General features: G+C 41.3%; 1 protein-coding gene across 7 annotated transcripts in view; it reads left to right on the forward strand.

The window, feature by feature from the left end:
* The window catches only part of MTUS2 (microtubule associated scaffold protein 2), a 317,361-nt gene that overhangs the window by 118,014 nt on the left and 177,709 nt on the right, over positions 1-21,638 (forward strand). For all 7 annotated transcript variants that reach the window (XR_008448377.1, XM_054057304.1, XM_054057293.1 and 4 more), the window contains 2 exons: positions 3,750-6,327; positions 12,274-12,514. Coding sequence is in view for 6 of the 7 variants with exons in the window: in XM_054057304.1 (XP_053913279.1) it covers positions 4,054-6,327; positions 12,274-12,514 (2,515 nt within the window). In the remaining variant the exon portion in view is untranslated. The remainder of the gene's footprint in view (positions 1-3,749; positions 6,328-12,273; positions 12,515-21,638) is intronic.

Here is a 21,638-nt window from a genome sequence, read left to right on the forward strand (position 1 = left end):
TGTCAGTATGTTATATAGCAGTATGCCATATTCTATTCGTTTCAAACACAGAATAATTATTCTGTTTATTCATTGCAATGACAACTGTAAAAAAAAAAAAAATTACAAAGTTAAACAGGCAATATTTTCCAGAAGAAAATATTTTTAGGTAATGGTGTGGATGCTAATTGTAAGGATGTAATGGGTGCTCCAAGTCTGTAACATGTTTAATATGAGACTGGATGTCACCAGAAGAGATGAAGATGGAAGACTGGGTGCATAGGGTCCATCCTGGAAGATGTTAGCACAGGATGAACCATCTTTCCAAGGTGCCCATCCCTCATTGACTCTGGAGGAAGCACAGGAGCAATGATAACCCTGCCTGAGACTAAACTCTGCCTGGACTTTATTTTATTGTGCCTTCTTTTTAAAACAGTGTAATTACACATACATTTGAAGTACATATCTCTGGCCAGCATTGGCTGCTTTAAGAGGTTCCCCTCAATGGCAGCTTTCTGAGGTGGGACAGTGCCCTGTATTTGAGAGGAGACCAAGCTTCTCAGTCTTTCATGTAGGTCAGTTTGTACCCGTACCACTAGATCAAATTACTTAGTCTGCTCTCTGAAGCATACCAACATGGCCTGTCTCACGCTCTGTGTGTGAATGAATACAGATATTTCCACAAAGTTTTTTTCAAAATTACCTTCATTTGCGGTGCCAGTAGTCACATTGGGGGCAGTGTAAATAGAAGGAACCAAGAGCCTCTTAGTACCATGTTCACTGTCTTAAATGCTTCAATTAACTTTGTTCTAAACCCACAGAAAAGATTTAGAGGAGAAAACAAGTGGCAAGTTAATATATTGCTCTATGTGTACATTTGTACTTTTGGTGTACCAAAAGGTAGATGAGGATGAGTTCCCTCCATCTTTTTCTCAGCTCCCCGAAGCTTTCCTCACTGCACTTTTATTAAATATGCCTTTCTTCTTTGGAGATATGTTCCAGCCTCTGATTGTTTCATGGCCCTCACAGTTCCCAGCTGAGGCAGAAACATGAGCTGGCCAGATGCAGCTCCCTCTGCAGTCCATCCTAACTAATCGAACAGATAAAAACAAACATGCATTGCACAGTGAGGAGCATTTAGAGTTCAGCTTTCAGGTTGAACAGGTAAATTCTGATACTGACATGGTCTGTGAGGAAAAAAACAACAACAAGAAATGAACCAAAAAACTCCATCGTGCATTTATTTAATTTAATAAATATTCAGTTCTTTTTTTCTCTGGGAATAAGGACAGAACACAGAAGTAGCTTAAAAGTCTTGCTTTACAATGCTTTGTGAATAAGATCTATAATAACACAATTCAGTGGTGTTGAAGTGAAATCCTTAATACTGTGTTCTGTTTCATGAATTAATTTAATTAATTACTGTTTGCTGAAGAGTTGGAACTATGCCAGAAGCCTGAATCCAGACTCAAACAACATGTGTGTAATCTGTATAAAGCAACTGGATCTGAGTTCAGAGCCAGATGTGAGCAGAGCTGAACTGAATGTGAAGGCTGCCAAATTAACCCGATCTCCTTCTATAACAAAGTGACCTTCCTACTGGACGAGAGAAAGGCTGTGAATGTAACGTTCTTGGACTTCAGTAAAGCCTTTGACACAGTTTCTCACAGCATTCTGCTTAGGAAACTGGCTGCCTCTGACCTGGACAGGCGCACACTCTCCTGGGTGGAAAACTGGTTGGATGGCCGGACCCATAGAGTAGTGGTAAATGGAGTTAATTCCAGCTGGAGGCCAGTCACAAGAGGTGTCCCCCAGGGCTGAGTGCTGGGTCCAGTCCTGTTCAATGACTTTATCAATGACCCGGCTGAGGGGGTCAAATGCACCCTGAGTAAGTTTGCGGATGACACTAAGCTGGGTGGAATTGTTGGTCTGCTGGAGGGTAGGGAGGCTCTTCAAAGGGACCTGAACAGGCTGGACCGCTGGGCTGAGACCAGTGGCATGAGGTTTAACAAGGCCAAATGCCAGGTCCTGCACTTGGGACACAACAACCCTGTGCAGTGCTACAGACTGAGGGAAGAGTGGCTGGAGAGCTGCCTGGAGGAGAAGGACCTGGGGGTGTTGGTTGAAAGCCGACTGAACATGAGCCAGCAGTGTGCCCAGGTGGCCAAGAAGGCCAATGGCATCTTCGCTTGTATCAGAAATGGTGTGACCAGCAGGTCCAGGGAAGTTATTCTGCCCCTGTACTCAACACTGGTGAGACTGCACCTCGAATCCTGTGTTCAGTTCTGGGCTCCTCACTCCAAGAAGGATGTTGAGGCTCTGGAGCGTGTCCAGAGAAGAACAATGAAGTGGCTGGAGAACTGGTGAAGTGGCTGGAGAACAAGTCTTACGAGGAATGGCTGAGAGAGCTGGGGTTGTTTAGCCTCGAGGAGACTGAGAGGGGGGCTTATTGCTCTCTACAACTACCTGAAAGAAGGTTGTAGAGAGGAGAGGGCTGGCCTCCCAAGAGACAGGGGACAGGACAAGGGGGAATGGCCTCAAATTCCGCCAGGGGAAGTTCAGGCTGGATATCAGAAAAAAAATTTTCACAGAAAGGGTCATTAGGCACTGGCAGACGCTGCCCAGGTAGGGGGTTGAGTCACCACCCCTGGAGGTATTTAAAAGACGGGTAGATGAGGTGCTCAGGGACATGGTTTAGTGGTTGATAGGAATGGTTGGACTTGATGATCCTAGAGGTCTTTTCCAAACTAGTGATTTTCTATGATTCTATGACCTGCTTATAGCGGATATTAGAATCACAAGCCTAGACTTGCACCCAGATGTTGTAGGCAGAGCAGTGAACTTTCTTAATCAACGCTTCTAATTAGTGGTCCTCTGATCCTCTAATTAGAAACCAAGCACAGCTGGAAGCATTGCAGATGCTTTGAATTCTACCTGCTGCAAACTGTGGAGCATGTTCCGATTTCCAATGTCCATATTTCTTTATTATGAAGGATATGGATATAACAGGATACAAACGTAGCAGGGTAACAAGAAATATCTGAGAGAGTGAATGCAGGAATGGCACAGACAGAAATTTCCCCTTCATCTTGTTGGAGGTGACAGAGGACAAAAACTGGGCTGCCAAAGCCACAAGTGGGAGGGAGGCAAAAGAAGCTGCCTTGTGTTGGAACTGGTATATAACCCTCTATATTTGAATATACACACGTGCAGCTCTCTCAGAAAAAGACATTTTTTTCTTTGCAGGTCTCCAGCCATAGTTTTTGCTTCTTGGCATCTATAGATCTAAAACATGTCAAAGGGCATGGGGTGTCAGCAGAAATACAGCAGTTATCTGTATAAGGCAAGGAGAGAAAAACATAGATGTCCCCTTATGGACCTAGAATTTTATTTCTTATGGGTTATCTATCCAGTGGTGCTTTAAATGCATCAGTAGCTACTCTTGGTGTAATAAAGACGTTGTTGTAGCAATATGAAAATGCTTTGACTCTTGATGTAGGGTCCTACACGTAGCTATTTATGCCTATTTCTAGTTGAAAATCTATGTGACTTAAAAATAGCAGCAACCACTCTTCTGACCAGGAAAATTTTAACTGTGCTATACTAGGAATCTTTTCCAGGAGCAAAGTTGTTATTGAGACAGCATCTAAAGTGTTTAGAAATGCTCTAACCAGAAGATGTACCTGGGATTCCTGCTTAGTTAGCATGGGCTTAGTTAGCATGATTCCTGACATCAGTATAACATTGTTTTTTTTCCTGTTTCCTTGTAGGTTGGCTGGATTAACTGGCTCTCACTCAGAGGGGACTTGGCAGATGTACTTTGCTTTCTTTGAACCTCTCTACTGCATGTCATAAAGATTTCCTAAGTCCAGAGGCTGCGTGAAAGACAACTGAACAGCACAAAGATGTGACTCTGATAAGAGACTTAAAGCTTTCTGACCAGGAATTTTCTGCTGATTGGTTTATAATTTAAATGTATAATTTCAGCATGTATAGTAGTTAATCCGACAGGGAAAAAATAAGGCTTTCTTATGAATTAGGACTGCCAAAAAAGCAGTCACCTGAAGCTTCAGAATGAGTGCTCCAGTAATCCCACACAAGTCATGTTATGCCCGGCTTCAGGACAACCACAGCGAAATAAAAAATAATAATGAAACCATAGTGAGTATGGGAGATACCAATGCCAACCAAATCGTGGCAAGAGTTAGAACCACTGAAGGGGATGTTAAGAAATGTGATTTGACAGATGAGAGTGGAAATATACACCCTGGAGGATCAGAGAAAGTTAGTGATCTGAATACAGAGCAGAATAAACTTCTGACCTTCAAAGACTCTCGGACCTGCCACACCAGTGTACAGGAAAGCAAGCTGCCCTCCACCACAAGCAGGGAAATGGGAAAAGACTGTAGGACCAGTGAAGCTAAGGAAATACCAAGGCATATCAGGATTAGCCGAGGACAAAGTTTGTCCAATTTAAAAAGCAGCACAAATGATGCCAACTTGGAGGTTATTTCCAAAGCTGATGTTGACATCACCCAGAACTTTGCAAAGGGTAAAATGCCCAGGACTGTGGAGGTGGAGAGAATAAAAAGGCTTTCTTTGGGAAGACCAAGTAAATTTTCTCCTCAATCTGAAACATGTGCAAAAGACTGTCTTGGCCGTGTGTCGTGTAAGCGTCTGCTTTCTGCATCATTGGACTCCATTGACAGGTCACACCATTTGATAGGAAATGCAGAGAAATCACAAAAAACATCCACGGATCATTTTCTTGGGATGGTGTTTCATCCACTTGACAATACCTCAGAGGAAAATACTATGTTTTATTCCAAACCATCTACCTCAGGGAACAAGAAAATAAGTAAACCAGAAAATGTACCAAATGTTAATGTAGAAAGCACACTGCATACTTGTCATTCTCAACATTTAGCTAGTAAATCAGAAGCACAATTAGGTCAGGGTGATAAAAGTAAGAAACTGGAGCTTAAGACCGTACCATCTCTACAATCTAAAAATACATGTCAACAAAAGGTTGAGAGAATTATGTTGGCAGAGTTCCTGGGATGTCAAAACAATGAAAATACAGCAGCACAGGAACAGAAAGGCTCTGGGTCTGATGCATCAAAATTTCAAGCATCCCATTTTCAAGACATCTGTAATAAAGTAGAGGATCCATTGTCATGCCAGGTGGTAATGTGTCCTGATGACAAATTGCTGAGGGATGATGTCACCACCAGTGGGGAAGGGAGAGGAAGCAATGACAGTGACAATGGGGCAACTAGCCGGGTTGGTGAGGAATATTTTACTGACAAAGAAATGGAGACAATATTCCCACTCACCTGCGACAGTAAATCCAGTGGTAAAGTGACACCTAGAAAAAATGAGAATTTACGTGAAGCTGACACAGGTTGTGCTGAAGCAGTTGGTGAACAGGTGTCTGTTACACATAACATTAATCTACCTGACAGCAAACCCCTGAAAGTTAATGAAAATACACTGATGCTAGTCAAAGGAAGCACTGAGGGTGCTGCTGTGCTTGCTTGTGATCTCTCAGATCAGCACGGAACGCGCGGTGCAGAGACAGTGTCAAATCAACAACCTGACAACCATGACAGTGATGCAGAAACCTCCAGCTTTTCAGTTCCAACTAAAAAGACATCTAATGCACAGAAACATCCTCCAGACGAAGCATCAGAGAACTATAAGGTTTCGGGAAAGGTTGATGCCTTTTTATGCGTCCCAACTCCCGTGTGCCCGGGAGCAGCGCTGGATGTTAATAGTCAGCCCGCATTATCAAGCAGTAATTTGAAGGACCTTTACACACTTCACATTGACAAGCTGTCACCCACCTCAGTCCTACCTCCCATTGAGAGTACACAGTTGTTAAACATATCCCCTAAAGTGCCTATCATCAAGACTGCTTGCAGCAACGCCATCCCAAAACCTATCCTGGTCCAGTCCAAGGGCTCCCTTGCAGATAAGGCAGATGTGGACAATGACTGCAGTGAAAAGCAGGAAGAAAGCATTGAGATGAAACCTGCTATACCCAGGCCCAAACCTGTCAGACCTAAAATCATCACATATATTAGAAGAAACCCTCGTTCAATAGAGCAGCTTGATCCTTCGTTTGCACCAGCAGGGCTGCCCTTCGGGACCCCTGCATGTGGCATGCCCATCTCTACGGAGCAAAAGGCGTCCAATGGAGGGGAGGCGAAGCCCCCCAGTATCCTGTATGACAAATTCAAACCCGAGTTACAGAAGCCAAGACTCTTCAGTTCTGGACTGGTGGTGTCAGGAATTAGGCCCCCGGGCCATCACTTTAGTTCGATAAGCGAGAAGTTTCTGCAGGAGGTAAGGAGGTGGTTTTGACACCCTCTTTTGTATGCCAGGTGGTGATCATTTCCTTATTTGTTGCTGCCAGAAGTTATTCTGAAACCTCAAATAAGAAATAAATCCTAAATCAAGGCAAAGTGTGATCATTAGAAAGAAACTTACTTAACCATTTCTGGCACCGACCCTGATCTGTGACTGGAAGTTGTCACTGTGTTCCTCCAGGTTTTCACAGCAAATGAGTCACCTGCTAGCAGTATAAATAGAGATGTTTAGAAAGAAAAAGACACACTGTTTGAATTTATCCATAAGTGGATTTTTTCCCCTAAAGGATAGCTTTGGGAAATGGATGTAATTTGCCCATAGAAACTTTTCCTCCTTAATGGGAAAGTTGGCAGGTTTTTGCAGGCAGACTGTTAAAGGTCTAAACTAATTCCCTTCTGTTTAGCTGTACTGAATCCCAGGGACTATCAGAGCTCTTGTTAGAACATATATATTGTGCAGGATAAGATTTACTTTTGACTCATTTTGAAACCATGCGTTATATTGACCTACATCTTCAGTAAGAAATCTCCTTTACCTGGAAAGCCTTCCTGAGCAGCCAAAAGGTGATGGAAGTCCTTCTAGACAATTCTGGCTCTTGATATCTAATTTTGTTTCCAGTTTATGAAATTGGGTAGGTGTCTTTGTTCCCTGCAATCCCCTTGTGGAAGGTGAGCACAGTGGAGCAAGATTGGCCTTATTTGGAATGTGGAGAAAGGACAGAAAAGAGGAAGCTTCACCCGGGTCTGTGATGTGTCCACTGCTTGGGACCTGTGGTAGCTCCACAACCAAACATTTTATATAAATACTGAAGATCACACAAGTGTATTTCATTTGAACCAGTCTTTAAAAAAAAAAACAAACCCCAAAAAACCTCTACTTTTTTTTTTTGCTGTATTTTTTGTTGTGTTTTTGAGGCTATTTTAATGCCTGCCTCAGTCTACATACAGTATTTATTCAAGGAACAGCACTAAAATAACAGTTTTGGTGACAGTGTTGACAATCAAAAGCCAGAAAATACCCAAAATAAGATATCATGTGTTAGTATAGATTGGCTCTTATGGTATGTTAACAGGTAACCTACTGAAGTGGTCACGGAATATATGTTATATTATATGCTCTGTTCATGGACCATCATCTCATCCCAAATACAGAAAGTATGGTACTATCTGCCCTTTCTCTTCTAACTTCTGTTTCCAGCTCTGTCCCTTATATTTTGTGTCCAGAGGAGGAATTATTAAAGTTCTTGTGAGCTTCTCTGTGCCAGCCATTATTAATATAGCTTCACAATCACATTGTAAGGTGAGGGAAAATTATTAGGTTATTATTACTTAATGTATAGCTATGGAAATTAAAGCCAAAATAACCCAGATTGTGCAGCTGTTTGACTGTCTATAGGTAGACATGACTCTCTGAACACCATAGATGTCTATGGTCCATACAGTGGGGATTCAGATAATCAGATGGGATCAGCAGACACATCTAGGAACAAGGCCCTGATCTCTGTGCACCTTTGAGGACTGTTTTTAACATGAGAAGGACTCAGGTTGAGACAAGTTTGAGCATGAGTTACTCCAGACTAGAATTAGAAGTAGGACACATGGGCTGGAGGAAATCCAAAACATCTTTCTCCACTCCTCCAAGCAATATGACTTTGGGTGGGTATTTCAGCAAGGAAAGCTTTGAACTGGATTGCCTGAAGGAGAGGATAAGAAGGTAAAATCAAATTGCAGTTTGTGTCATGAGTTTGCTTTAACCCAGGAATCAGGAGCTGATAGCAGGGGATGGTATTTACTCTCTTGGGCTGCCACCCTAAAAGCAAGTACCTTAGTCCCCTTCTAGCTAGGCGAATGCAAATGGGACTGATTTAGCTCCAATATGAATCAAGGGGAAGGAAAATGCTTGATCCATGGAAGTGGACAAATGCTTAGAAGAGCATCTGTGCACAGTAAGAGATCATAGCAGCTGACTAATGTATAATCTGAAAGAAAGCAATTAGGATGAATTGAGATAGATCAAAATAACCCTGGTGAGGGAGACAGTGTGGAAGACACAGAGATTTTGGAAACAAGTAGTTGCTGGTGTGGGATGGGTACTCTGCATTACATTTGTGAGGGAAAAAATCCCAGTATGCACTATTTCACACATCTAATTTGGGCTTTGATTAGCATTTTATAGGTCTTTACATAGTTACGATAGGGAGTGTTAATAGCTGCCATCAATCAGACCTGTAATCTCTAAGCATGCTTCAGCTAGCTAAATAGTAGGAACAATTAAATATTCCTCTGGGTGCCATGAGCTGACAAAAATTCAAAGGTGCTGTCTAGGACAGGAGACTCCAAGGCAAGTGCTGGTGAGCTGTCTGAGGAAGACACAAGGGCTACCTCTGTGCCGTGGGGAGCCTGCAGGGCTCCTTCTGCTACCTGTGTGAAAACCCAGCTGGGGCAGCTCAGAGAAAAATCGCAGTTCAGTTGTGAAAATAGGCCAGCTGTGCTTAGAGACTGCATCCATAATGGAATAGAACTAAGGTTAAATGGGCAGCCTTGCTTGTAACATTAGCATTTCCTTGAGTGCTTTTCATTGGAACTTTGGCATGGCATGGAGGTACTGTCTTCCTCAAGAAAGAAAAACAAAAAAGTAGAAACCCCTCAAAGTGAAACGCTTGATAAAAGCCCAGCCATTGTCCCCGGCTGATCACTGCTGTCCATACGCTTCATCGCAGTGTGGCCTCCCCATCTCAATATGGACCTTTGCCTACCTTAGTCAGTGCCAGCAGAAAATTGTGACTACTTTATATTCCCAGTTACCTCCATGGGAAGTGGCAGACCAAACCATGGGACCCAAAGGCTGTAGTCATGCTAGTGAACTGAACAGCAGGAGGGTGTAGCCTCCAGAGCTCATGAAAGGTTGTCCACACTGCTGGGCTGGGGGCACTGTCCTCAGCTCAGTGTCCACTTCTACCAGTGTGTGCTCACCCAGAGGCTGCTCCCAGGGACCAACATGGATGAGACCAGCCTGGTCTGCAAAGTGAGAGTTTACCCATATAAATGTGTACTATGTCTTGCCAGAGGGTGGCCCTTGGCTGGCTTTATTCACTGCTTTATGGCTGCTGCCAAGAGCCGTGGTTCTTAGTGGGGTTCTGTTGATCACCGGCTCTCCTGCCTGCCTCCTCAAGGCTGTGCCTGCCCAGTTCAACCACCTCCATGGGTCCATTCCCCAGCACAGGCTTCTTTCTGCTCCAGGTAGCAGGAACTAAAGCTTGTTGAAATGATGAAACTAAAGGCCCGTAGGGGTAAAAGGGATAGGAAGAGTTGTTTTATACATGGTCAAACCAGCAATGTTTTCCTGCTAATCTCATTATCTGAACTGCCTGAACCGATGTTGCCAACTCTTTTCCCAAATAGTTGCCTGAAGCAGGCACTTGACAAGAAAACTCTTGCTTGGGGCATTAATGTTTGATGATGTTACAAACAAAGTAACACAAAAGGAAGCATTGGGCATCCTTACCTGCTGGCTGTGCTGCCAGTTCTGCTCAATGTTACCCAGCCTCTGGAAATTCCTGTGCACTCCAAGTATTTGCTGCAGGCTTTCCATCCCTTTCTAACAAGTTCATTAAATGGAGTGAGTGGGGAAGGAGTCACACAGAATAAAACGATGAGCTGAGCTTCTTTTTAGCTGACAGGCAGCTGAGCTTCTTTTTAGCTGACAGGCTGCAACAGATATTTGCTTTAAAAGTCCCTCGTTAAAAAATCTAGTACAAGATGCTAACAACCCTCATATTAATCCAGATTGTTCCAAAGGTCTTTAAAATTGCCTTATAATCAATAATTGCATACAACTGTGTTGGGATGAGTTAAATGATACACTTCATGAATTCACTGTTAAGTAGAAAAGAAAAAGGATTGTGTTCACAGCAAGTTTATGTCCCCCAAAACTGGGCTCTTCAGGAAATATTTGGGTAAATCTCAATTCTCTCAGCTGGAGAAGGTGTTTTATGCTTATGATTGTTTGGTTTTGTGTCCATGTTTGTTGCTGTTCTGTGTTATTCATAGCATACTGTCAATAAAGAAGAAAATGAGGTGACTGAAAGTTTGGCTGAGCTGACCCAGTTAGTCAAAAATGTGTGGTTTCTATATTTAAAGGTTTTCTCTATTCCTTATGTTGAAGAACTTGGCGCTGGTATGTTCTCTGCCAGTTAAATATGAAGTGATAGGAAGTGCATAGTGAAATCTGATTGAAATAAATTCATCAGGGAGAGAAAATAGAACTAAATCTTATCCTGGAAAGCAATCTCATATCCAGAAGCTGAAAATAAGAAGCTAAATATCTCCTGCAGTCCAAGTCTAGAGAATCATCTATACAATAAAAATCTGCATCCTAACTTTTAGAAATAGGTCATAGGAGTATACTAAAAAGGAAATGGGAAGATCTCATGGCAGGAAATAGGACTACAAACAAAGAAAAAAATAAAGCAAAAATATAATGTGCAGTGTTTGTTACATATGCCCTCCTAGTTCCCGTGCAAAAGCCTCAAGACATTTGGTATTTCATAGCTTAAGGCCAATCTTGTCTATTTTAGTGTATTAAAGATTTCCTAAATTAGGATTAAAGCTCTTGAAGTAACAAGGTTCAAAGCTTTTATAGCCAACGTTGAAGTGCATATTTTAAATGCTTATAATTGCTAAACAGAAATTGATTTGGCATATTATGTGCATCATAATTTGCAGCAGCATTAATTAATTGGCAGTCGCATTTCTTCCTAGGCAGCCTATGGCACTTTTTAAATTCATTTTTAAACAAATTTAGTTCAGATTTCCTATTTCCTAAGTCCTCTTTTTCCCCCTGGTCTAAATGAAATGCACCAAAAAATATTCATAGGTCCTTTCTAGATTATGATGATTGTACATTTTATGAGAAAATGGTAAAGAAGTTGGAATCTACCTTGAACAGCAAATGAGAGAGATGAAAGTACGGACATTGCTCTGCACTCTTGTCCTGAGTCACAAAGCAGCACTGTGAGGTGGGAGTCAGAGCCCAGCTTGACGGCAGAAAAATGCAAGGTCTGAACTGGGGAACTGGGTCATTCCCTGACTGCAAGTTCTCTGGTTACAGCCAGTTTGCTGGAAATATTTCCAGCTTGGGACTTAATATGTTGCCCACACAGTATCCACTCATTACGTTACCGAGAGATTTGTTATTGGTTTTAGTAAAGCATCCTTTATTTTATGATAAACAATAAATGTTTTACATCTACAAATTTGCTTTTTTACCCAGTTCACATATGTAGCTGGTTTTTACGGCTCTGATTTGGAATATTCAACAGCCCTCTGAAAATGTAATATACAGAAATGTGCCCTCCTTCACAATCAGGTCTCTATTCAGGAACTTCAGGGGCACAGATTACAATGAACATTTTGCAATAAGAACACGTAGAGGTTTTGTTCCTCACAAAAGTGGCATGACAATACCATTTATCTGGCAAAAAGAACTTAAAATATCTTCAGTTTTATTTTTAGCTATCTAAGTTAAAACTGACTTCCCCCAAAATTGTATCTCAGTAAGAATATCTTAGATAATTTTTAATACGAATTCCACTTTAACACTCTCTTGGTGTATTTACCTCTATAAATAGTATCGCCTTTCAGGACTTCATTTTCAGTAATTGAAGATCTTCAGTTTGTCAGTTTTCTTTTTGGGAAGAGATCAATACTATATTTGAGTGTGGTTGGGTTTTGAGACTGTAATGTGTGTATATCCGTTTCGTGTGGTAAGACCATCACTTTTTGAAAAAGGATTCGGTTTGCAGGGCTCTGATCCCCAGATTCACAAGGAGGGAAAATTAGCCTTTATAAGGAATTCAGAGCTCCGTATTTTATGGATTTATTGATTTGTTGCATAATATCTGTGTTAATGATTTTTCTGTAGGTTGGGGAAAGGCCTGCGAAAGATGAATTTTGCCCTCCACCATATACTCACTACGAGGTCCCACCAAATTTTTATCGATCTGCCATGATACTCAAGCCACAGTTAGGACTGGGTGCAGTGTCCAGGTTACCGTCTGCAAAGAGCAGGATTCTCATTGCAAGTCAAAGATCCTCAGGTAGCTGTCTCCATCAGCAAGGAGAAATAGCAAGTGCTCCCAGCCTCTATCATCCTGATGCTTCAGGTAAAATATCAACTTTCTTGCCTTTAACTGTAGTGACCAATAAGATTTTTTTTCAGGCAGAAATACCACAAAATAAGCAACATCTTGACCTGATACTACAAAGCTCCCAAAGCTCCCAAAGCGCTGTTTGAGGTGTGTCTTTTTATCCTGAGGCAAGGCTGACCGGGGAGTCTGGGACTTGCACAAAGGTTGTTGAACAGGTCATTGCCAAAGAAGGAGAATCAATTTCAGCAGTAATTCTCGTTGTGCTGTATTTTATCTTCCACCTCCTTGTCAATGCCTGAGAAGTCTTTGCTTTTGTCCTGTGGAAGATAATATGACATTTTTTTTTGATCATGAAGGACACGTTTTTCACTCTGAATGTGACATTCCCCACCATGTTGTGTTTTGAAAGCCTGGGCAGTGCTCACGTGTGCCAGCAGAGATCTTGATTCTCTGAAGCTCTGGTATGCTCCTCTTTGGAGACAACACTTCTAATGCCTTTTCTTTCCAGCTACTACCCAGCTCAGCATGACCCTCAGCAGCACTGCAAGGGAGGGAAAAGTAATAAAATAGTTGGAAGAAGTAGTGTACAACACCACAAGACAGAAATAATTACTTCTTCAGGACCCTCCTTGGTAGCCTGGAAAAGCTTGGGGTTTTTAACAACAGCGAGTTCAGAGACAACTGGAAATCAGTAATTGCCAGAGCTTAACAGCATAGGAGTGTGCAGAGACTTTTAAAAAGATTTGTAAGAGATAAAGTTAAGTAATGAGTTGGGGTCGTGTGGTTCCTCCTCTTGCCCCAGGAAGGATTCCTTCTGATAGATGTTTATTTAAGCTGTTCATGAAAAACTCTTTGGAAAAACTTTCAATATGAGATCCTGCAGCCTCTGAAAGCAGGCTGCTCCCATGCATTGCCTGCTTTCAAGTGAAAAGTTTTCCCTAGTGTTTTGCTTAATCCACTTAGTTGCAAATTACTTCTTCTTGTATCTGGAGTGGATACGGGCGCTTCTCTTCTTTGCAGGTATTTAAAAACTATTACTCTCTCTGCAGTGTCCATTTCTCCATACTAAGCTGCAGAAGAAGTTTAGAGAAAATTAGAGTTGAAATGGGCCAGAATGTCTTGAGTTACCATGAGGGGACAGTATTAGTAGGTTATATATGTTGCCAGGATTTGGAGTTTATCAGAAAATCAAGGTTCTGTAACACAGAGAACCTAGCCTCTATCCTTTGCTATCTGGCTCTGCATCTGAGTTTATCTACATTGATGCCATTAGCAGAAGCTGACCAAGCTCAGCTGTATGTGGCTTCTGAGACACTCAAAGATTGCGTGCTGTATCGTGAACACCAGTTCAGCCCTGTTAGTTCAGTCAGTATTGAACATGGGAAAACAGGTACAGAGATCATATTTTCCATTTAAGCAAAACTGCGACAGACTGCAAGTTCAGGATAGGAGTAGGGTAAGCCATTGCATAACAGGAGCCAATCTGGAAGACAGATATGAGAACAGGACCTCTTAACAAATTCACTGTCATTTCTGATCTATAGAAATGAATGTTGTCTTGATTTTTATCCATCCATCATCCATTCACCATCCATATTATGCTGATGATTGCAGACATGACTTTTCTTAGACATTTTGAATCCAATAGGAACTTGTCTTGTATATATTAATTTAATGTCTTCCTATGCTATGTGACTTTCTAAAATCTAAATAGTATCAGCCTATCAGTCCTATTTAGTGTCTGCAATACTGCCTTTAAAAATGCCAGTGCATGAGAAGTATACATGAGGAAATCGCACGAGCTCTTAGTGCGATTCCTCTTCCACTAAATTTGTATTTCCTAAGGTATTCATATTTCTCAAAAGTTGGGGTTTTTTTGATCTTGTAACTGATTATTTCTTGGACCTTGTCTGGTTTGTAGGTCAAACTTAATTCATAGCTCACCATAATTTGCTTCCTACAACTGTTATTTTGTTTGTTTCTCCCTAGTCTACTGGTGCCTCGCTGTTTCAAAGATGCTATTAAAGATAACCTATGGTAGTGCAATAATCTGGCTGCCATCTATTCCAGGATCCTGAAGTTTGTCTCATTTTGTCTTTGGCCTCTGACTGTTTTTATTGATTTTAAATTACCCAGGACTTGTTCTGGAAAGGTTGCTAATGTCTCTAGTTTTTTACTGTCTACCTCAGGACACATTGTTTTAACTTCTGGCATCTCACTTTCAATATTCCTTGTGAGTTGAAGAACATGTTTAATTTTTCTGCAACATCTTATTCTGTTGCAAAGTACTTCCCATTGCTCTATGTAGATTCAATAAGTCCCTTTATTTATCTTTTCTCTGTTTCTGATACCTTATATTAGTTACTTTACATTCTTTTAATTTTGGCATTTTATTTCCCAATTGACCATTCAAGATTGGCTTATAATCACCTTTTCCTTATACAAAGGCTCTTTCTTTATATACCTCAAATGAGTTAATATTTCTCTCAGCAACATATAACTTCATAGGTCAACATACCAGTCTTTTCATGTTTAACAATTCCTTTTAAGAAGAACGAATGACTCATGAAAGAGGCTGAAGTGACAGCAGACAGGATAAGACTGGTGTAGGAGAGGAAGGGCAGCAGAGAACTGATTTCTGCTGCTCTGTCAATGCCGGTGCACAAATACGGACCATAGAAAGGTACGTTGTAGCCACTGAGGGCCTGGATGGGACAGCAATCCCTGGTGTGCCACAGCTGGTGTGAGGCTGACTGGAGGGGCTCAGAGTGGCACTTTTCAGCCAATTAAATTAAGGCACTCAATACCATTTTCAGCCACTTTCTTTTAATTGGCAGTTAGTTGTGGTTTTAAACTTTAATCTGCATTATTGGGTTTGATCCAATATTTAAGAAATAGGATTAAGCATAGCTTTGATAGAGTCATATTTACAAATACAAGAAAATTAAATGCATGAGCATATGGTCAGTATACTGGAAGCAGTGCTGCTAAGCCCCTTGCTCATGGATGTTGGGGGGTGTGAGGGCTTGGCTGACTGCACCAAAAGAAGCTGGGGTCTAGGAGATATTTTTCTCTTAAGGATACCAGTCATGCCTTCAAGAGTGCTAATCACCATCTCCTGCAGCTCAGTCTTGAGCTTTTAATCCAGTTTTTAATCCTAGTGATTTCAGTCCTGCCCTGGGGTAACGGAAGCAGAAGGATATAGTGAGTTGCCATCCCATCACAAAGTGTGAGGTACCGTTGAGACTTTTTAACTGATATGACCATGACGCGGTATCGAGGACAGAAGCAGTGCCTCATAATGAGGATTTTATTCCCTTTTGCCATGCCATTCACAATGTAGCTGCTTAAGCAGCTCTGGTAAGCTGAGTGGTTTGGCCCGTATATAATGCTGATGCTTATGAAACTGATTCTAAAGTAATTGATAATTAAATCCCTGAGCTGCTGTGATGTACTGCAAGTATTACAAGTACTTTAAGGGGTCTGTTAGTTTTAAGACACTCTAAATAGAAAGTAAAATAGTTATGAATGATCACACAACTGTCTGATCTCCAAGTGTAATGCCTAAACTGTGACCGGAGCAGTGATCCTTCTTTGTCCGTACAATACGGCACACATGTGTTGGCACCGGCTGTGAGTTCCTTATTGAGCAGCAAGCTCCTTAGGTGATGTTTTACATCTGATAGGAAAAGGAGGCAGTCTGACTGCAAGGAAAAGCTTCTGTGCTGTAAGTAAGAAAGGAAGCCATTGAATTGTGATGAATTTAAAGGTTCAGTAGTGTCTCTGAAAGGTTAATTTTTGTTTATTTTAAGTAAATTGACTCTAATTTTTCTATGGGAAACTTGTAATTCACAACCAACATAGAAGTTTACTGTGTCTATAACATATAAATTATGACTATGTTTTGCTTGATTATAAAGACTTCTTGGAGCAAGTGTGTTAGTATCTGCATTAATTAGCTGATTATTTTGATGTGATTAATGTCTGATTTTGAAAAGTTTAACAGATATCATAATTAAAACTTCACTTAATTTTATTCATTAACTTCCCTTAATTCTACATTTTTCAGTAGTGTTTGTGGTATTTTTTTCTCAAAGAGTGAGTTAATGAAATGTTTCCTTATCACCTCTCTGTGTATTAAATTTGCCAGTCCTGAGGGTCCAGCAGTTCCTCTCATTTTTAAGCAAGACAATTTTTGTTAAAGATACAATTTACACATAAATCAGAACAGCAATGTTTCTGATTTACTCAGACACACACAAATCTATGGATTTATTTGTGCATTTGCTTGTGTATTTGTATCTATATGGTGTATTTCATACTGAATGCTACAATATATAACATCTTTCTCCTGGTAGGAAGTTTGCTTTGCTTTCACTTTTATTCTCAGGAGTATCTAATACTTGAAGAAGTAAATGACATTTGATGATGGTAAAGAGATTTTGATGTTTCTTTCGGAAATGTTGCATTACTGCTATTCCAATTGCATGTTCATTTTAGAGGTTTGCAGTCGAGGGTGCTTGGATTTCAGCTGGAAAACTTCTTGATTGTTTAAGGAAAGAAGTGACAAGGGGACAATGCAGAGGAACATATCCTCCACTGATCTGCAGTGTTTTCAGTTGGCACTCTGCTTTTTTTGGAAGAGCAATCTGACTGTATTCCATAAAGAAAAATTAGGTGCTTCAAAGGAAGACACGGTCCTTCATCAGAGTTTTTCTAAGGACGTTGTTACCATATTTGAGACTTAGTCAATATACCACCTCTCTGCTCCCAGCAATTATTGCATCTCCAAAGAACTGGGCTTTCAGTGGAAACTGTGTGTGGCTCAGGTACTGACAATTCCTGAGCTGGATGTTTCTGCTGCATGCTGCTGCTTTGCACATTTGCTATGAAGTGAACATGGACGTCTACAGTTTGAATGAGCTGGGAAATTCTTGGGGTGGTAAGAAGACCAGCTTTAAATTGCCTGGGAGCTGGGAAGGCACAGAACAGCTTTTTGGGTCTTTAAATCTGAAGCAAGAGGAGATAAGCATTTCCTATTGTACAACAGTGGACTGGCCAATAAGAAATTAATTGATGTTCAGCAATGACAACTGTTTTGCCTTTGGAACTGAACTATCCCAGGCTTTACAGTATTTGGATAAGAGACCATCAGTAGAGCTGGGCACAATCTGCTCACTGCTGTTTAGGTGTAGATTGTTAAACCCTCTTTTTTAAAACCCCTTTCTTCAATCCATCTTCAGAAAAAAGTCATGTCTGTAACAGAGGAACTACAGAGGTAGTAGCAACAGAATAGGTTTCTTATTTGGGGAATTTGTTTTTAATCTCCAGAGGTATGAAAGATTTTGTTAACTCTGAGGTGAGTTAACTCTGCTTCAATTATTTCTGACTACTTCCATAATCCTGCAGGTAACTTCTTTGCCCCAAACACCCCAATATGAAACAAGGATAGTGATGTTCAGAGCACCCTATAATGGGAAGTGAGTTCTCTGAAAGAAAATGACAACTAACGATTAAAGTTTTGAGGGAAATTATTGTCAAAATAACCCCCCAAAACACTATAAGAAAGCAAAGCCTTGCCAAGATTTACCGAGTCATGAGTGGAGCTGAACTCTTGAACTACTCTTTTTTATACAAACACATCTGTGTAACTCATTTCGTAGAATCATAGAGCAGACTATCAGGTTGGAAGGGACCTCAAGGATCATCTGCTTCAACCTTTCCTGGCAAAAGCAAAATCTAGACAAGATGGCCCAGCATCCTGTCCAGCTAAATCTTAAAAGTGCCCAATACTGGGGAATCCACCACTTCCCTCGGGAGATTATTCCAATGGCTGATTGTTCTCATTGTGAAAAATTTTCATTTTGTGCTCTGTTGGAAGCTCCCCATGAGTAGCTTGTACCCAATAGCCCTCGTCTTTTCCATGTGACTATTTGTGATAAGGGAGTCTCCATCTTCTTTTTTGGCCATTCTTCAAATACTGGAATATGGTGATAAGGTCTCCCCTAAGACTTCTTTTCTCAAGGCTGAACTAACCCAATTCTCTCAACCTTTCTCCATATGGCAGGCCTCCAGCCCTTTGATCACCTTTCTGACCCTTCTCTGGACCATCTCCAGCCTGTCCACATCTTTTTTTGTACAGCAAGGACCAAAACTGAACACAGTATGTATATGTATCCAGGTGTGGCCTGACAAGCATTGATTAGAGTGGAATAATGACTTCTTTATCTGTGCTGGTGATGCCCTTGATGATCAAACCAACATCATGTTGGCTTTCTTTGCTGCAGCAGCGCACTGCTCATATTGAGCTTGTGGCCCACCAGAACCCCCTGATCCCTTTCCACAGACCAGCTCCCCGGCTGGATAGATCCCAGCCTGTGCTGCATTCCTGGATTACATTTGCCCAGGTGGAAGACCTTACACTTGTCCGTGTTGAACTTCATAAGGTTCTTACTAGCCCTCTTTTCAGCCTATCTAGGTCTTCCTGAAGGATGGCTCTGCCTTCCAAAGTGCCCTCAGTTGGATATCATCAGCAAACTTCATCAGGCTACACTTGATCCCACTATCCTTGTGGTGGTGATCCCATCATCACTTATCAAGTTATCAAACACCATTGGGCCCAGTATTGATCCCTGGAGGATCACACTTGTGACTGGTTTCCAGTTTGAAAAGGAGCTATTTACCACCAGCCTCTGGGTTGTTCTGTCAGGTAGTTCCCTACCTACTGCATGGACCACTTGTCTAATGTATCAATATATCTAGGAGGAGGCTGTAAAAAACTGTATCAAAAGCATTGGTGAAATACAGGTAGACAATGTCCACTGCTGTTACCACATCAACCAAGCAGGTTACTTTGTCATAGAAGATGATCAGTTAAATTAGGCACAATTTGCCTTTAGTGAATCCGTGCTGGTTTTACCAGTCATGTGCTCCATTTGACTTGTGATAGCCACAAGGAGGACTCATTTCATAACTTTCCCAGGGACTGAAGCAAGACTGATCAGCCTGTAATTTCTTGGGTCCTCCTTTAAGCCCTTCTTGTAGATGGAGGTCACATTAGCTTTCTTCCAGTGTTCTAGGACTCCCCGCAGTCGTCATGGCTTTTCTAAGATTATGGAGAGTGGCCTCATAAAGACATCAGCCATCTCTCTTAACAACCTTGGGTCGATATTGTCAGGCCCCATCAATTTGTAGCGATAAAGCTCCAGTCTGCATACCAGCTCTTCCTTCATTGACGATGAGTCTGCGTTTGTATCAGCCTGGGGTTTTGTTCCGAAGGCCTGGGGTCCAACAGTGCTGGTAAAGACAGAGGTGAAGAAAGCATTGACAACCTCTGCTTTTTCAGTGTTGTTGGTGACTAATTCACCTCTCGCATTTAACAGGGGGCAATGATTTCCTTTTCTTTCTGCTTTTTTTTTCACATATCTGAAGAACCGTTACTTGTAGTTTTTGACACCTCTCGACAATTTCAGTTAAAACTGAGCTTCTTTCTTTGGTTTTGAGCAGACTCAGAAGCTTGCAGTTAAACCAAGGGAGTCTCTTGCTCTGCTTAGTTCCCTTACCTCTGAAGATGATGAACTATTTTTGTGCTTCCAGGAGAACATTCTCTAAAACCTCCCAGCACTTGCTAGCTCCTTCATCCTCCATGGAAGCTTCCCACCGAGTCCCTTCCAAGTGAGGTCTGAGTGAGCTGAAAATCCCAGACTCCACAATATCATGATTACTGCAGCCAAGGTTGTCAATGATAGAGGTATTACAAAGCAAGTTTTCTGGGGTTGTGGGAAGGAAGTCCAGCAGTGCCTCATTCTTAGACAGCACATCTAACATTTGCATGAGGAATCAATCCTTTATGCATTTCATGGATTACATGGAAGCTGCTGTGTTGTTCTGCTTGCAAATGTCTGGGTAGTTCAAGTCACCCGTAAGAACCAGGTTCTGTTGACCTGAAACTTGCTTAAGAGACCCAAATATTGCTTCATTGGTATTATTGTCTTGGTCTGGAGGCTGGTAGCAGATGCCTACTACAGATCACCTTTGGAGATGACCCTTCTGATCTTGACCAAGTGGCATTCTATGCCACTTCTCCTCATCCTTTTCCCTGCCTCTATTTATGAAACAGCCATCCAGTCATGTGAGTTGCCCCAGCATGTTTCAGTTATTCCTATGATGTCATCACTTTCTGATTGGGCACAGAGCTCCAGTTCCTCCTGTTTGTTCCCTGGGCTGCTTGCACTGGTATACATCCACTTGAGGTGGTTGGTTCTTATCTTAGGAGGCAGCTACGGAACATTTATTGCTGCGCTGGTTGGTTTCTTCTCAAGCTGGATGCAAATGCATGAGTGTTGCCACTTTGGACCCTGTCACTGAAGTCCTTCAGTTTTCTGTACCTTCATTTGTTTAGCTACAAAGTGTTTCAGCTTTCACAGACAAGTCACATGAAAGTTGCTCTCTAGTTATACATGTGCATGGAGACGCTATTCATGTGCATAAAAGAAGACTAGATCAGACTTTTCTTAAGGCTCTTCAGGCGCTTCGGGTTTGTGTCAATCAGTTGCTACTTCAAAATGCTGTCATGTTTCTAGATAGGAACGGCTTGAAGTGTCATAGAAAATTGCTTATGTGCTGTACAGACAACAATATTTAATTCTATAATTAGCTGCAGGCAGTGAGGCAGCTGGAAAGCTTTTTTTCCAATTTTTAAGCTTATTTTGGCAGATTTTTATTAAAATGAAAGCTGCTTATTAAAATAACTTTTATTTTGAACTTCCAGACCTTGCTTACAGGAGGGCTTCTATACTTCTAAGAAACAGATATAAAGAAAAAACATGCATCATAAAACTTGATGATATTTAGAACAGAAAATATGTACAATAATCTGATGTCTCATGTATTTTAATGAGAAAGAAAACATAAAATTACTTAGCTGAAGGGATTTGAATGCATCCCTAATGTAGATAATATCTTGCCCCCAGGCCCTCGTGGTATAGAAGAGCTGAATTACAAAGAACAGAAGTGAAAAATAATTTAAGGATGCTTATGAGTTCAAGATACAAAATATTGTTAGTTCAGGGGAAGTTTAAATTGAAGTCACAAGCTGAAACACTTATAAGTGTGAAAAATTCCACTGAATCCTCTGCCC

This window comes from Cuculus canorus, chromosome 1, assembly GCF_017976375.1.
Source record: "Cuculus canorus isolate bCucCan1 chromosome 1, bCucCan1.pri, whole genome shotgun sequence".
NCBI lineage: Eukaryota > Metazoa > Chordata > Aves > Cuculiformes > Cuculidae > Cuculus > Cuculus canorus.